Source organism: Lissotriton vulgaris, chromosome 11 (genome assembly GCF_964263255.1).
Source record: "Lissotriton vulgaris chromosome 11, aLisVul1.2, whole genome shotgun sequence".
Taxonomy (NCBI): domain Eukaryota; kingdom Metazoa; phylum Chordata; class Amphibia; order Caudata; family Salamandridae; genus Lissotriton; species Lissotriton vulgaris.
Genome location: NC_141699.1, coordinates 708,678,014 through 708,695,940, shown reverse-complemented (window position 1 = coordinate 708,695,940; position 17,927 = coordinate 708,678,014). Strand labels below are relative to the sequence as shown.

Below are 17,927 nucleotides of genomic sequence, written 5' to 3'. Positions count from 1 at the left end.
CTTTAGTTCTTAGCAAATATAAATCGCTCTCCTTCTTCATGAGGCGCGCGTAGTTTATAACTACCTCCACACACATCACTAGACTTAAAATCACGAATTACCCAAAGCAAAATGATTCTCATATTAGCAAGTGGTGGCAGAATGATTACTTCCGGAGCACACAAATCAATGTTAAGTGTTTTCGTCCATCTGGCTCTCTCTTTTGCCTCAACGTCAGCATCAGTGATCAGAAACAGGTGATAAAAAGTCTCAGGAAGACGCAGCTCCCTCCACTTCTGTGATTTACGCTTCATCCTGTAGTGCGGCGTCTTTGCGTGCTCACAATAAAACCTCTGAGCTCTTGGTTTTCACGGAGACCGCCGGAACTGTAATATTCCCCAAAGGTCTATATATAAGGTAAGGTTTTTTTTGCACTGAGTGAAAAAATGATGCTTTGACTTGTACGTGTAAAAAACGGGAGGATTCCAGAGGTCGACTGTCCTACCCTATGCAGCCTTAGAGCATCACTTTTAGAAATGACCTTCCTGACCCAGCTCGTGAAAGAAGTTGAAACTGTTATGTAGGGTGACCAGATGGGGTACATGTTTCCAGGTCACCATTTTCCTTTCTTGCCCTTTGCGTTTGCATATTATCAGGTGTGTTAGTCCAATTAGCTAATTTAAAACGAACCAGAAACTCACTCCCAGAATGCACTGATACGTAAAACCAAAATCCAGGAATTGGACCGTGCTCTACCATGACCAAGAGCCATCTGGTCACCATCTGTGAGAGTTTAATGAACTCGGGGCTGGAGGGGTCATGAATGGTGCCATTGCCACATAGCCTCTTGCCACATGTGACTTCTTTTTAGATTTTCTGTCTTTTGACCACCGTCATCTTGCATTCTGGGACCTGTAGTTGTGCTTTTACTGTTCAGCATGGGCCTAAAAACCCAGCTTGGCATTTGATGCGGACTGTTAAGGCTTCTCGCATGGCATGGAGCAACTTTACAGAAAAATAAAAGCTTTCACAAAGACCTTCACACAGCTCTTTGCGCCTAGAATCTAGGCCCTAGATGTTCGCATGCTTGAAGCCGTAGGGTTTAGCTGATGGTGTTAGAAGATTATTTTTTCAAAACCTTTGGACCATCAACCAAAAGGCACCGAGTGCTAGCTTGTGGTGCAAATGATCAAGTGATATGTAATTTGCATTGCCTAAAGTTGTTTTTCAAGAGGCTTCTTCAAATTTTGAAAACATTTATCCGAGTGCACCCTCTGTAAGTTCGCCCAAGATTTCAAGCCTCCAGAAACCATTTACCAATTGTTAACATTCCTTTAATTATTGCGTTCTGGGAACTGCATTGGTTCGTGTTAGATAAACCAATTAGATGTCTCGCATGAAAACAATGTTTTTAAAATGTAAAGACTGGACTGGAACGTGACGTGTCTGACGGCACTGCTAAATTTTGAAATGCGTGGTTACTGCTAATACAGACAGATTTCATGGTTTGTCGTTTGTTGTAAATGTAAAAATACCAATAAAAATGTTTTTTAAAAAAATGCCAGTCTCTCACTATAGGGAAAGGGGAAAACATCACAACGTTATTGCTTAAAAAATATATATATATATCCACGTAAATTGAGGGAACGTACCCAAGGGACTGCATATTATGAGCTAGAAGGATATTACTAAAACCTCTCCAGCAAAGCACGTTGAAATTGATGTTCATGAGATTAATTCAGAGTTTGAGACACATTACAGAAGAAAATGTTTATAAAGTTATGCTGTTGATCATAATAAGTAAAAATTGGGTAAGGGCAAAGGGCCCCGTGGCTGGAGCGGTCAGGTGGCGTCTGTCTCTGGGTGCTTTCCTTGTGTTTCTGCCCAGGCTTCTGTGTTCCTCCCTCCCTCCCTACAGCATCCTATATGAAACGGTCATATTGGTGTTGAGTATGCTGGGTGTTTCATCCGTGCCGAGCAGGGAGATTGAAGGATAGGTGATAAGAAAAGATGGCGGAAGACTATCTAGAGAGAGGGGATGTGGTGTGATGCCGACTTTGGAACTGGGGAACCAGGTTCGAGTCTCCACATTCTGTCAATCTGGGAAAATCTCTAAATCTCCCAAGCCTAAAAAAACAAGTGATAGATGTGACCTTATGTAATGTAACTGGTGCTCGTGTAAACCACTCCACTACCTTCGGGTCCAGTTCGCTCTATATAAAACTGCAACAACAAAAAAACACTGGTAGCAGAGGAAGATGACTGAGTAATGGGTAAGGGAGATCCGGGGTCAGCAGCAACCAGAGATTGGGTGAGCATTCTTCCTCTGAACCTCGTCTGGCTCAAATGGTTCCTCTGTGACTGTCACCTTCAAGGGATCAGTTTGTAGTGAGCCGTAATACGATCAACTGTGAGTCATGGGGTGACCATCATCTGTGCCATGTATCGCACATCCAGAGGCCGCATTACACATGGGGTGCATTTTCCTTCATTGCTCCGGCGCACTTTTAAAAAGGTACGCCCGGTGCAATGAAGGAAGATGCGCCGTATTATGGGGAATAAACTGCCCCCAGCGGCTCCCTGTTTCACTGTGCAGGTGGCAACCCGCCTGCACTTTTAACCACATGCGTGCGGGGTTATTTTTGTGCTACGCGTAACATGACGAGCTCAGCATCAGCACACGACCACCATGGCTGATGACGAGCTGACCTCGTCATCAGCATCGAAGGGGTTAAAGGGGAAGAGAGATCCCCTTGCAGGCAGGTGCAGTCACTGACTGCACCGCCTGCAGGGTAATGTCTGGGGGTGCATAGGACCCCCTTTAGCCCCTGCAGAGGGCTCCTCTCAGGTGGTGCACCAACCATGCGCTACATTTTAGGTGATGCATGATTACTGTTGGTGCGCCTCCTGAGGGCTTCTTTCCCCTGCACCCACGCCGATAATACGGACGAGTGCAGAGGCAAAAGGAATCCCTCATTAGCATGGGGCACGCCCCCAAGCAAATGAGGGATCGCCCCCTTGAAGATAGCTCTGGCTCTTTGTGTGCTATTGGTATTACAGAAGGAGCCACACATCCATCTGCACCCCTTCTGTAATATCAGAGTGTCCCTGGGGCACACAAAGCGGGCGCAAATGCCTGTTGCGCCCCTGGAGAACTTTATGTAATACGGCCCCAGGGGTGCAACTAGACCTGAATTTTGGGGAGGCTGGCATGCTAACACATCGGACAATAGCGCAGAACAAGCATTTCCAGAAATGGGGTCAGCGGTATCCTCCTAGACCATATAAGAAAGACGTGACAGCTGATTGCTGCTTAATCTTTCCAGGCTCTCCTCCATGGGTTCTGCCCTTACCAAACTCCATCGGTTTTCTGTTGGCACAATAACTGCTTGAAAATCTATGTGCTTTTGCCATCCAATCCTTCACGGGAGAGGTTCCCAATACTAGACACCTTTAGCGAAACCTTACCATCCTGGAAGAAGCCTGACTTTTACAGGAACTGCTCTTGCAGAGATCCCCTTGGTCAAGAAAGCTCAATTAGGAGGATGTTCTTTTAGCTTTCTTGTCTCTAAAATCTGGAACTCTCTGCCCCCATCTCCAGTGGCGGTACAAAAGGGGGTGGTAATGGATGGAGCATCTGAACCAATCAAACACTCACACCCAGTCAAAAGATCTGGGTTTAATCCATCACCATTCTTTAGCCCACTCTGCCACCCCAGTTCAGACATGGCTATATGCAAATCAGTCTGACCCTGTGCTCCGTCCATCACCACCCCCTTTTGTACCACTTTTGGCCGCCATAAGTGTGGCAGGGTATGCTCAGACGTGAGTCCCTTGCTCACTTTGCCACTGGATTCAAGCAAGCTGGGCTGAAGACTGCTCTCATCCCACAAAGCCTCAGCCTTGACTTCCCACAATGCGTCATACAAAATCTTTTGTAACAGCAATTTGTACAATTGGAAGGAATATGCAGAGTGGGAACATAGGGGATATGGTAAAACTATCATTTGTAGTGCAGTAGGTTTGAGCTATTGGCGTCGCACACAATGATATTGGTTAGATTTTTTTTATGGAAAAATATCCCAGCAGTAGCATAAGTAATACAAAAAAATCCACGAAGCAAGACTGGTGTGCAGTACCCCAGGCTGTTACTAGGTGTCCCTTAATGCAATTATTGAGATAAACATTGCAGCTGAGCATACATTCCATTTTTTTTATATTGAAAGTAAGATTTGTGTTAGCTTGCGTTTTTTGAAAATGCACAATTGTAGATTTAGCTAGATAATCAAAAGGATTTCAAGGCCTTTAGTGGTTTTAGATACTAACAAGATATTGTTTGTGAACAGCAACGCTGGAATTTTGATTCCCCAGAGTACTGGGGATTCATTGTTGCAGCCCAATAGGTATTCAATACAGCCATTAATAAATAATCAAAACAACGAGGGGGCAAGTACGCATGCTTGCCTAGCTTCCTTATTAACTCTAAAGGGATCAGTAGTTCCCCTATTTCCTCCCCAATGGATTTGTGCAAAGTTATCACCATGGAGACAGATAATATCGAAGAGGACCAGGAAGCCCTAGGTCTCTGAGGGTCCACCATAATTATCTAGGGACCTTATCAAGTGCCGCCTTCTCAACAAAAGCGACATGGAGACTACCCCTATTTCGGTCAACCTCTTTCAACCTAATTAGTTGGAACCTGAAACCCTGGTCAAACATACTGGTTATGGTTCTAAATCCATCCTGGAACTGAGTCAAGATCTCGCTTTCATCGATACCGGAAAGTATCCAGTCATGTATTGGCTTATAAAAAAATGTTCTGGCTGGAATCAATAAGACTGATTGGCGGATAGTTCACTGGGTCTGAGTTTTGAGCCTTTCTTAACCACATGGCTGCTAGGCGTTTTCCCGTCCTGCGCTGAAGCTCCAAAATAACCATTATTCATGACGAGCTGGCCTTGTCATCCGCGCACGGCAGGTAAGCGCCATGACGAGCCCAGCTCGTCATTAGCTTCGAAGGGGTTAAATAAAAGAAGGATCTCTGCACCTTTCCATGATGGAGGCATGCACCCAGCATAAGGGTGTTAGCAACACAAATAAGGTGCCTAAATGACTGGCTTGAAAATGAAAAGGTCCACTGGAATATGGTCCAGCCCGGGGCATCTCCGAACTTCTGTTAACTAATGGCTTAGTTGGTTTATGACTACAAGAATGTGACTGTGCATTGTGATTCTTCAACCTATTTTTACGTATGAGTTGTGCTCCACAGGATTACTCCCCGCTCGGGAGTAAACAAAATTACTAGCAAAAGAAGCACAAACACTGTCGAGTGTCGGTGCTACTTTCGTTAGTTGGTTTATGGCCAGTAAAGAGACCCTCCACTTTGGGGGGTGGGGATCCGATTTATGAGATATCAAACAAAATGTTGGAGCGAGCAATGGACTAGACTTATCAGGGATCTTAGAGTGGGGGAGAAACTAAGAACTACTATATAAAATATTTAAAATGGTTCACCCAATTCTGAGGGAGGATAAGAGATTCAGGCTGCACCCTGGTTGTGCTGGAGTCCTAAGTCCAGCAAAGTATGTAATCAGGCAAAATGTTTGGGGGAAAACAGCCTAGGGTTGACATCTCTACCACCTACCCTACCAGGAGGCTTGATTTCCCCCTTCTGGCACAGTCCAAGGTAAGCTAATGACCTATCCTCCACTGTGTCACACATTTACAGAAAGTGAACAGACTAGAGAAGGCAGACACCCTGATGAGGAAGGTGCAAAATCAGGTACCTGGTGTAGTGTCAATGGTCAAGCTGCCCTCAAAAGGTTACTTGCCAGGAAAAATAAATAAAATATGGCACTTTGTGTGGTCTATGACCGCACTCTGAGTATTTAAACCGATTTCTCAGAGATGAGCAGGAAGCGTCAGTTTCCATAATGGTATATTAACGAGACGCAAAGAAAAATAGATTGAGGATTACTATACTCCCAAGGGTGAACAGTTGAGACCGGAGATCATTGAAATGAAGCCTGCCAAATGCCAGTAGCTATATACTGCATCAGTTGTTTTTGGGGAAATTTCACCCAATAAACAAACTTGTCAAATACTCCAATCATCACGGGTCTTGAAGAACTGTATAAACATAATGTTAGATTGTGGTATGAGGTTTCCAGCGGCAAATTTATTGAGTATTAAACTGTTTCTTTGTTTTGGAATTACACAAAAGAGTACCCTGCCAGGGTTATCTCACAGGGGAATACCAGGACGGGTTCCCTAAGCAAGCGCGGAGATGCCCCAGGGTAAGTCGTGCGCTATATAAGTTTCATTCATTTCATTTCATTTCATTAATGTGTAACAATATAAACATGTGCGTAGCACATTTCACAGCCATGCACGCTTGCTTAGAGCTCTACAGTGCTGGATAAACTTCAGGATAGTTGCCTGTATCAGGAAATGCTTGTAATTTTGTGAGCGAACCTGGGGATGAATGGGTATTGATGGCCATATACGCCTTGACCTGGCTAAGGTCCCAGGCTGCAGTACTTCTCATGCATTTGAACCCCTTCGCTGCTGATGACGAGCTCAGCTCGTCATCAGCCATGGTGGTCGTGTGCGGATGACGAGCTGAGCTTGTCATCTAACGCGGCTTTTCAAAAAAAGCCGCACAGCGGAAAAATAACCGCCGCAGCGATGCGGTTAACCGGTGCCTCAAATTGTCAAATTGAAAGTTGAAGGTATTTTATGAATGAGATTTTTAGCCAACACTCCCAGTGTGTTTTTTATTGGTTTGTTTTTAGTTTTTTAAAACCAAACCTGATCAACATTGTTTGACTGTATTCATGCTGGCAAGATCTTTATACTGTATATCTGTAAACTTCGTGCAAGACCCAACTTATATGATTACTCTAAGGACCCCAGTCCTTGTTGTTATTCACCCAAGCTCAAAGATGCACACATTGGCAGCCTTCCCCCAACTATCATCCAAAAGGAGTGCTAAGGCTCTACCTCTGGAACCTTAAAAAAACTTTATTCAAAATGAAGGCTTGTCTAAGGTGTCATTGGTAGCTGTCTCTCGGAACTGAATTTTTTTAGTACCACTGATTTTGTATGTATAGATATGTTTGTTGCTATTTCAAATTTTTTTAATTATGTAGTCCATTTTATGAGTGCCCTGGCACTACGAAAACTCTTTTGTAAGTTATCCTTTTTAACTTTTCAGTGTTTGTCATCTTTTAAAACATTGAAATTTGCAGCCTAGATATGCATTTACATCGGAATAAACAATTCAGACCCAGTATTCTAATTTAACATTAATTTTACAAACCACCAAAGTTCGCCTTAGACTTTTGACACATGGTGTAAGTGGATTTAGCTGTGCTAGTTGTAGACCATGTGGTTTTTCTTTTCTTTTTCCACATATTTTGTAATTCGCCCATCATGTCAGTTTGGTTGCACCAGTACAGATTTTACGAAATTCTAATCGTCATACACTCTAACAATATACTAATCAAATATGTGCAATGCTCACTGCATGTGATAGAGTACCCTAGACCTGAACTTTTGATACTCTTTCATTTTAGCAGCTTTTTTTTAAAACAGATGAATATAGGTTTTGTATAGATGCTGCATTTGGAGACAGCTGCTGCACTATCAAACTCTGTAATCTTGTCTTCATTTAGGAACTGAGCTGCCCAATGAGTAACTTCCATAGAGTGCTGATCTGTGTTAAAAACCAGAGAGAGTCTCTCTATCCTGATTTTGTCTCGCAATATTCAATTAAAAAAATACATAAAAAGCATTTCTTTGTGAATTTGTTTGCTTAAGTAATCAAAGAATCAGGAAAGTGTCAATTTTACAATATTGATGAACAAAATCTTTGGGTCATGATTGATTTGGAAGTCATTGTCAAACATGGAGAATACAATCCTATTCACATTCACCACTAGGGTTTGCTTAACTTATTTCAGGTTTTATGTTTAATTAAAAATTTTTTAAAGTGGTACCCATCTTCTATATTGGGGCTCAAATCAAATGCAAATAATGTGTACCTTGCCCCATATCCTTATTGTGACACAACTCCAGAGTCGCTCAGGTTCATTTTTTTTTTAATCGTAAAAAATGTACCAACTTCAAAAATCGGTGTCTGCTTGTTTACAAGAATCATAGCTCCCCCTCATGGGGAACAGGGCAGTCTAGGTTGATATTGTAGTTTTTGAAATTGGAACATTTTCAGGTATAGAGGCCATTAAAAGCTGTTATCAACAAATCCAATGATGATACATTTAGGTAGTTGTCACACAAATAAATGTTGTTGTTCTTGTGTTATCCTTGTTCCTGCAACTGTTCCAAATATCTTCTGAGTTATACTTTCAATTGTATACTTGACATTCAAAAGCCTTAAAGCTTTGGCTTACATCATTATGCTATGTCACACTTTTACCCCTTTTACAAATAATCTAGCAGACAGCATGGCCAGTTGATACCATTCTGCATCAGTCGATAAGACTGTACAGGTTTTTGTTGCGGGCCAACTTGATCTTAAAAGCAATACTGTGGCTGAGCAGTTTATCATGCAAAAAAGGCCAGAATGCAGAAGGTGTGGAGGGTGAAACTGTTTACTTTTAGAAGTGAAGCTTGCGCTCTTTACAATACCTTTATTGTCTGCATCTAGCTCCTGGTCTTCAAATTTTGAAAATGTGTTCTTGTGGAAGAGCCCAACAAAGTTTAGTGCTCAGGGCGTTGTTGGTATACTTGAGCCTACTCTCAATTTAGGCTCTTTAGGCATATGTTTTATCACTTTAATGAGCTGGTCTTCTAGGGTAATGCTGTCTTGGTTAAACATGGTTGCTACGTGGTAAGTGAATGTTGCAACTTTATCATTGTTGGCTTTGTTGGTAATGTTAGCGTTTGTGGTTTGGCTGAACTGCATCTGGTCAGTACTTTTTAGATTCCGATACATGTCTCTGGACCCCTTCACACAATACCTGATTCACAAAGAACCTGGTTACATGTGTGGATTAAAAAAAACATGTTTACCCTAGTTGCAGACTTCTTGTTCTTTGAGGCTCTTTTGACCTTTGATTTTTTATTTTGAAGGATGCTGCTTCCCCTTTTTCATTTAGTATTATTTTTTTAATCATTATTACTATTCTTATTATAGGGAGCTGTCGGGTTCCTCAACCGTGATGCTTTTCACATCCTTTTACTACCTGTGTTTTGCCTGCACACAAGCCCTGCTCATACTTTAAGACATTTGAAAGAACAGGGGTCCACCATTTTCAGCCTAACTAATATTCCCTGCATAAAGACAGGCTGCTGAATGTTTTTATGAACAACCTGATGACTTCTTTAATATTTTCTGTTGCATAGTGGCCTACAGTGAACCTTGACAATAACTTTCCAGTAGTTAAAGGACAATGGCAGATACTAGACGTCTGGTCTTTAGAAATCTGTATGTAGTCATATTGATATTGAATATTGACCATTGTGTTATTTTTCCTCATGACCTGTACCCATCTTAAAAGTGGCAATAAATATCCCGATCCTCTGTTCTTCTAGAATATCCGTATAGATGTAGAGAGTATAGAACCTGTAGTTAAGATAGGGACACAAGTTGTCTCACTCTACTGTGCTTTTTATATGTTGAACGTTCCCTAAAACACTGCCTAATGTACCCATACGGATAAACTCTGTATTGAGTATGGGAATTCTAATAAACATCTTACTCTTGGCAGAGCTACATTTGGTATGTTTGGAGGTAGTTCTGGCATCTTGAACGTTGTTCAGATCCATAAATGCATCCCTGCCGTATGAGGCTGGCTAGGCTCTTGCATAATAACCGCATCAAACAACGATTGGTCCAGAAACCCCATAACTTCGTACTCGTGCGAGTTAGGAGCTGTTATAGACTCTTCTGCATCTTCATCTCTGGAAACTTTCAGCTGTTTTTTTTTTATCTAGGAGGGCTTTTGTAGTCCTTGTTGAGGGATATCCGTTTGCGGCTAGGATTTGCAGAACCCCTCATTAAAATCGGTGTTGTGACCTGTATCTTTAGAACTGCTTTACTGTGAAGACTGCTCTATTGGCGTAGGTGTCACCCTGAGTTAATATTTATTGATGGTGGCCTTCTATTTGTAGCAGTTATATTTTTAGCGATGTCGTTGAACTTCTTTGTAACAATGGTGCAGCTACTTTGCTGTAGGTTTTCTGAGGATTTGGCGTCGGCTGCAGAAGGAGAAACTTATGTATCCACTCCACAAAAAAGGGCGTACTTCTCTACATCACATGATTTTTAGGGGGTGGGATTTGTGGGTTATATCTCAAACTGGTCACATGATCTTCAGAGTCCTGGTGCATTGGTGACCTCACGGATGGGCCAGATGATGCAATTAGGCCACTTGACTAAGCCAATATCGCATGACCATCTACAGGCACATGACCACCATGGTCATCTGACAGAGTAACACCACTACCGGGGAGTGATCCCCCCACCCCAAGGCCTGGCTACAGAAGTGACATCACTTCCCAAGCAGGGTATAAATCTACAACACAATGGACCACCGACCCTTGCCATGAAAAGCAAATAAAGACCAGCAACAATTTCTTCTTCTTCTTCCCTGATGCCACCTTTTCCACTACCATAAATTACCTGTCTCTTTATTTCTCTTTTATGGGTTTATTTCATTCCTGCTTTCTCCCTCAGTTGGGTTTTTACCTTCATTCTCTTCCCCCTCCTTTCCTCATTTTGTGTCCCCTCCCCCCTTATTGCTCTGGGTCAAAGTCCGATTAGGTCAATTATATGCTGGTCCTCAAAAAAGAGAACCGATGGACACATGCGTACCCAGCTCAAATTAAACACTGCCTACATGCAACCCTTGGGGTGCAACCAGTTTATTAGCCTACAGCAGTGGTAAAGCTACTGTAAAACACACTGCTCACCAGTAAATGCCAGGGACTCCGTTTGAACTGCAATGCCTTTTGGTTTCTTACAGTCATTTTTTAATCTCCCTTTATGGTAACGTGATATTTAATGTAATTTCCATTATATGCTGTGAAATATACCAATCGATAAAATGCTAAGTGACGCAGCTGTTGGGTAGTACATCTGCTTTCATTTTCTAAATGTGTATAATAGACACCCAGACATACCTGCAATGCTTTTTCCATTGAACTCCTAATATTAGTTGTGATAAGTACACACTAAAAGCTTCTTGCCTTACATACTGCTACAGACAGCACTTCTTTCTCTCTGACTCGAGGGACTTCTAGTATAGGCCTAAGGTGCTGCAGCCTGGGATAGAACACACTTCTCTCTTTGTTCTTTGTTTTTGTTCTTTGTTTTTCTCTTTCTTTCTCCCTCTTTTTCTCTTTTTCCCTCTTGTCCCCTTTCTTTTTCCCCGCCCTTTCTCTCTCTCTCACGCCTCTCTTGTCTCTCTCACGCCTCTCTTGTCTCTCTCACGCCTCTCTTGTCTCTCTCACGCCTCTCTTGTCTCTCTCACGCCTCTCTTGTCTCTCTCACGCCTCTCTTGTCTCTCTCACGCCTCTTGTCTCTCTCACGCCTCTTGTCTCTCTCACGCCTCTCTTGTCTCTCTCACGCCTCTCTTGTCTCTCTCACGCTTCTCTTGTCTGTCTGTCTGTCTCTTTTCTCTCCCTCTCTCTTTTCTCTCTCACGCCTCTTGTCTGTCTGTCTGTCTCTTTTTTTCTCCCTCTCTCTTTTCTCTCCCTCTCTCTTTTCTCTCCCTCTCTCTTTTCTCTCCCTCTCGTTGAATTTAGTTTACACACTACTACGCTACATTTTACTATCAGTAATCCAAATCTATAAATTAGCAGGTTGCACTAATACTCATGTTTCACTGGTCTTTGTATAACCTCAGGTTCAAAACCTTTAATTTTCCAAAGACGATAAAATATGTTTAGTTGGCTTTTGGCTAATTGTAACGTTTGCTACATTTAGTGCGTAAATAGCCATATCACGTTTTAGCATTACAAGAGAAATGAAAGATTTTTCCTGAAACTCATTATGTTTTATTCTCTATTAGGATCTTGCAACACCTTCAAGAGATGCCACGCTTGCTGGAGGAAGGTGAGTATTCTTGGTTAGCAAAAAAGCTGTTGATTGCTTATGGGCTCAATTAAACTTTTCGGGCAGTAGACTTGATACAAAGAACTTAAGTTTCTCTTGATTACTGGTGTTGGCAAGGGGTTATAAATAAAGAAGAAATAACTTTTAAGCTAAACAGTAGCCTGCTTGTCTTTAGGCTGTATGATTCCATGAAGCAATACATGAAAAATCTTCTTCTTTCAACAGAAAGTGGGACCATTAAGACAACGGAGGGCTTCCAAAAGAACGATACAACATGGGATGCTCAGAGGAAAAGGAGAAACCCTGTAAAAGAAGAAATTCTTCCCACAGAAATGAAAAGGAGAAACCCTGTAAAAGAAGAAATTCTTCCCACAGAAATGAAAAGGAGAAACCCTGTAAAAGAAGAAGAAATTCTTCCCACAGAAATGAAAAGGAGAAACCCTGTAAAAGAAGAAATTCTTCCCACAGAAATGAAAAGGAGAAACCCTGTAAAAGAAGAAATTTTTCCCACAGAAATGAAAAGGAGAAACTCTGTAAAAGAAGAAATTTTTCCCACAGAAATGAAAAGGAGAAACCCTGTAAAAGAAGAAATTCTTCCCACAGAAATTGCGTCTGCAGAAGACCAACAAAACCACCCGCCGTTACACATGTACCAACCGTATGAATGCTTTATATGTGACAAAAAATTCAGTCAGCTGTCCAGTGCAAGGCGGCATCAGAAATCCCATTCAGCGATAAAACCCTACAAGTGTACAGAATGCTGTCTAAGTTTTACTCAGCTTTCTTATATGCACAAGCATCAGATGACCCATTCTGGGGAGAAACCATACCAGTGTACAGAATGCTTTAAAAGTTTTACATGTAGCTCCAACCTCCATAAGCATCACAGGACCCATACAGAGGAGAAGCCCTATGAGTGTTCTGAATGTGGTAAAAATTTCAGTCAGATGTGTAATCTAAAGAGGCATGAGGAATCCCACAAAGAGACAGCCACTCAGAGCCAGCAACTGTATCGATGTGAAGAGTGTTTAAAAAGTTTCTCCTCCAGCTCCAGTCTCTATAAGCATCATAAGAGTCACACAGCAGAGACTCCTCATAAGTGTCAGAAGTGCGATAAGCGCTTCGCTTGGGCATCACAACTGATTGATCATCAGAGATCTCACACAGGAGAGAAGCCATACCCCTGTACAGAGTGCAAGAAAGGCTTCCTTTGCCAGTCTGATCTGACAAGACATCAGAGGATCCATACTGGGGAGAAGCCGTACCCGTGTACTGAGTGCAAAAAGAGCTTTGCGCAAAACACTGATCTTTCAAAGCATCTGCTGACCCACACTGGCGAGAAACCCTATGAATGTAAGGAGTGTGGTAAGCTCTTCAGTCAGATATCAAACCTGAGGCGCCATCAGAAATGCCACTCTCAACCGCTGCTTGATTAGTGAGACAGTACCATTGTTAGGATGTGTAATTAAAGTATCAATAGGAACTCAAGTCTCAGAAAACAGAAGATGATCTGTACTTGACCAGAAGATTCTTGTAACATTGACTAGGACAACAAGCAGACCGGAAATGGACATGCTATTCCTGTTCTGTGGTGAAGCCGCAGAATCGGAGACCAAAAACCCCTGTACACCGTTTTGATATGAATACAAGACCTTGGTTCATGTCTTTTTATTGATTAAATACAAAAGCAATATTATTCAAATTAATACGTAAGCAGGCCCAGAAGGAATTTGCAGTTGATCATAGCACCACCAATACAGATCACATCAAAATTTCCAGAAGATGTTTGGACTGCAGCAGCTTCACCTCAACCTGATCACTTTTATTAGCAATTTCCATAATGAAGGAAATGGCATGAAACCCTTCATGATTTTTAGAATAGGAAGCATTAATAAGATCAAGACTAAAAAGACTGACTTCTCTTTGTAAAAATAAAGAATCAATCATTATGATACAAATACGAAGGAAAAAATTCTTGATTTGTAGATTGCCCATCATTCTTGTTCACTACATACAAAATACAACTGAATGGTAAAGGATGGGATTCACACTAGGTCCGGTATGAGACTAAGAGCAAGAAGGCCATCCACTCGATAAGGGAAACTGCATAGGATATACAATATTATACATAGCAACAGCGTCCCAAGAAATGGGAGAAAGGCAGAGAACAGACACAATCCAATCAAATCCAGCGGGAGTGATGAGAAAGTAGTCTGGTAGAGAATGTCCCCCATTATGCACCAATTGTAGTTGATCTGACACACTGGCTAAAAGGAAAAGGTAATGGAGCCATCTGGAAGGAATTGCTAGAGTAGGGTTTTCATCTCGGTCTTGAAAACCTCAAGACTAGCTTAGATCTGCTTGATTGAGGGGGGGTGGACGGGGTTTGATTTCACAACCTGGTAGCCCATCCTGTGTATGCTTGTTTCAGGGTTCTGTTTTGCAGGGAGGAAGGAATTTCAAGTAGACTGGTACTGGTGTTAGAAGGGAGCTGATGACAACCGGAAGTGACCTGTTTCTTAGAGAGATGGATCATATTCTTCATGTGAAATGATTTGTAAATAATGCAGTCCACTTTCAGAATACTAATTATTTCACTCAGTAGCTATTTTAGTGAAACCCAGGGCTTCAATTGGGCCAGGGCACCCTGGGTCTCGGGCCCAGTAGTAATTATGAGTTAATATTGAAATGGGTACCTATGGGGCCCTGTATTCATGTCCTTTACTGGCAAAAACACTGATCTGTTTCTGTACAATGAATCTAAAATAGTTGAGGTAATCTGTCTTGCCTGTGTCCGAGACACGAGTGTAATGCACCCAGGTAAATTACTGTGTTCTTTATAAGTTCTCAGATAGTAAACTTTCGCTGAGATGGCGCGAAAAATTAAACTATATATATATATATGTGTGTGTGTGTGTGTATGTATATGTATGTATATATATATATATATATATATATATACACACACACACACACACACACACCACCTGTGACATCATTGGACCCTCACCCAGACACTGAACGTGAATGGGTGGGCTTGACACATTTTTAAGCTAAGCTATTTGAGTGGTAGCATTGAATGAAGGCAGGATTGAGTGAGTGTGTTAAAATAGCCTTAAATTCCTTTGTAACAAATGTATTATTCTATGATCTAGGGCTAGGTTAAAATATTTCAGCGTGGTACTTTTAGGAATTAATGTTCCAGGCGTCTGATAGTCCGATGCCTGTACAGTGGTTCTGGTGATGGAGATGTGGATGCAGAGGGGGTCAGTCCACAGGAGCTCGGTAGTGTGGCTGAAGGTGATGTTGTTGCTGGCACAGAACATGGGGTCAAGCGTGTGTCCAGCTGAGGGGGATGGGGCGGTGACCCATCTGAGTCAGATGGTGATGAGGTTCTCTAGCAGAGACTAGGTGTTTTTGTTTTTGTCATTGGAGTTGTCCAGGTGGAAGTTGAGGTTGCTTTTGTGTACAATGGTGTTTTCTCCCCCTGGTTTGTTGATGTGGTCCTTGTGGATGATCTTGTAGCTGTCCGGGATGGCGGTGACGATGCCTGGGGCTGAAGTGGAGTTCTTCCAGGTGTCTGTAAGGAAGCGATATGGGTGATCCACAGAGTTGAGCAGGTTCCAGATCTCTACTGCATGTTTGTGGCAAGAGCGTTTTTTGAGCAGTATGCAGTTGAGGTGGTTGAGTCATTTGTCTGGCGCTCTTGCGGTGGGGCAGCTAGTGTGCGGTGGTAATCAAAGGCGCAGTTGCAGTTTAGGCAGGAAAACGGGCCTTGGGTGGTAAGTGAGGCCTGGCAGTGTGGTGTCTGGTGTTGAGGGAGTGGAGGATGATGGCTTGAGAACTAGGGTCCGAGGGGCTGGGTGTGGTCCAGGCACAGACGGGCGTGCCTTTGGCACACCAGCAGCGCAACCGCCATAAGCAGTGTGAGGGGCTGTGAGGGACACGCAGAGGCATAGGTAAAAAAAGAAGCAGAAAAGGTAAAAAGCAAAATTAAAAGAGAATTTAAAATTGATCCTAGGGCAGAGCAATGGCCAAGCTGAGAAGCTCCCAACTGGGCTACCAGGGATGTGGTGCAGGCAGGTGCCTGTGGATGGAGGAGTGCCTTGAACTCTGATCAGCAAGTGTCGGGGAAGCAGGTACCTCGGCTGAGCTGTGTGGGAAGGGAAGCATTTAGCTGACTAGGTCAGTGACCTTGCTCCTTTCACCGCGCAGAGGCTGCCACCACAGAGCGGCCACCAAACAGGAGTATGTCCAATGACATATGATGTGATTTCTTCAACTCCAGGAATTGCTGAAGCTGGACAACTGGTACAGTACAGAAATCACAAGTTTAGACAATCAAGAATGGGGTAACACTTTTTTAACTTCAAAAATAAAATGTATGCAAGTATTAGAGTGGCAGTTATCACTGTGTAATTGTGGTTTAGCCACACTATCCTCTTAACATATATTTTTTTATTTGCCTATGGCTTTGGCCCCTATAGACAGGCATATAGCCACCAAAGTTGGTATTAGTACAGTGTCGTTGGCTAAGGGCTGGCATTCAATACTATGAAGTTCTGTGTAGGTTAAATTTAACTTGGGGGGCGGAGGTCACAAAAAGGTGTATTTTCCCATTACAGCTTCCATAAGAAATGTTGCTTGTTCCTACAGCTAAACTTTGCACGCAAGTAGAACTTTACCAAGAAAGTTTTTTATTTTTTAAATAAATCTGTTCAGGAGTGTTTAAAAGAATCTTTTAAAAAAAGAAGGTGGATGAACTTTAAAGGGTTAAGGATTTTGTATTTCTTTACTGGTTTAGTCCCCATATGGTTTGTGGGAAAATCTGAGGTCTGTTAGCAGACTACATTTTAAATAATGCCTCCCATTGACCAAGGGTACTTCATGCTCTCATCTGTTTATGGTCTGTGGAGTAGAAGCTGTGGATCCAAACAATAAGATTGGTTAGCTATGATGATAATGGAAAACTATCTCTTCCAGCCACAATTGCAAAATGCGGGGCATGCTTCCCGCATCATCTCTTAAAAAAGGTCTCCTATGTGGGAGAGTAGGCGGACCATGACCCAGTTGTCAGAGGTGGGAGGTGTCGGATCTCCCTGGTATTAGACTGTTAAAAAAAAAAAACACACACATGTTCTGTGAGCTGTAGACCTCGATGATAAGGTGGTTGTTACACCTAGGATGGTGACAGTAGTTTATGACTATTATAACCGAATAGAGAGGTGGAGAAAAATGCTCCAGTATGCCCTTCCAACACAAATCTAGTCTATTACAACAAGGTGCCGTGCTAGTGAGATTAACCAGAGTCTCACAAGGAAGACTAATTCCGAGACTTTAGGAAAGTAGTCAATCTATTTATAGTTATATGTAGCAGGATTTTCATTTAATGAGAGCCATTCTTTATAGCAGAGGATGCCTCACGCACATAATAGTGTCAGCCTTCATCATCTGCATCCTTTCTCCGCCAGGGCGGACATGACCTCCTCGAGGGACTTGGCGGTAGGAGAAAGTCCTTGAATAAAGCTACTGGACAAAACAAGGTCCAGATAATCTAAAAATGCCATAGAGTTCCTAGTTTATCATCTTTTATTAGTGAGGGCTCGAGGTATGTCTAAAAACACTGTATCCGGTGGGTAAATAGAGAACAATGACTCAAACCTGTTTTACAATTGCCAGCATGTTTCTGCCCACAATAACTAGCCTATCTGGTCTGGGGCATTAATCAGGGCTCTAGGATCCCTAAATCTAAGCAGTAGGCTCAATCTATCCTACAAGGAAATGCTACTACATCACCAATGCAACCACCCACGGGAATCCTACCAGAGTATTTATTTTAGAACGGATATGTGAAATCAATCTATTGGAG

The 17,927-nt window shown here is 42.4% G+C and overlaps 1 protein-coding gene across 1 annotated transcript; it reads left to right on the top strand.

Annotated features, from left to right (window-relative positions):
- The first annotated feature begins 270 nt into the window (after positions 1-270).
- LOC147683358 (uncharacterized) lies at positions 271-14,024 on the top strand. The gene is made up of 3 exons (XM_086944826.1): positions 271-396; positions 12,015-12,058; positions 12,284-14,024. The coding sequence occupies exons 2-3, from the start codon at positions 12,037-12,039 to the stop codon at positions 13,492-13,494; spliced, it is 1,233 nt and encodes a 410-aa protein (XP_086800952.1). The 5' UTR covers positions 271-396; positions 12,015-12,036; the 3' UTR covers positions 13,495-14,024.
- The last annotated feature ends 3,903 nt before the right edge of the window (positions 14,025-17,927 follow it).

Coding starts and splice junctions, on each gene's coding strand:
- LOC147683358 (XM_086944826.1), top strand. CDS start 12,037: ATGCCACGCTTGCTGGAGGAAG. Junction 12,059..12,283: donor GCCACGCTTGCTGGAGGAAG/GTGAGTATTCTT, acceptor TTCTTTCAACAG/AAAGTGGGACCATTAAGACA.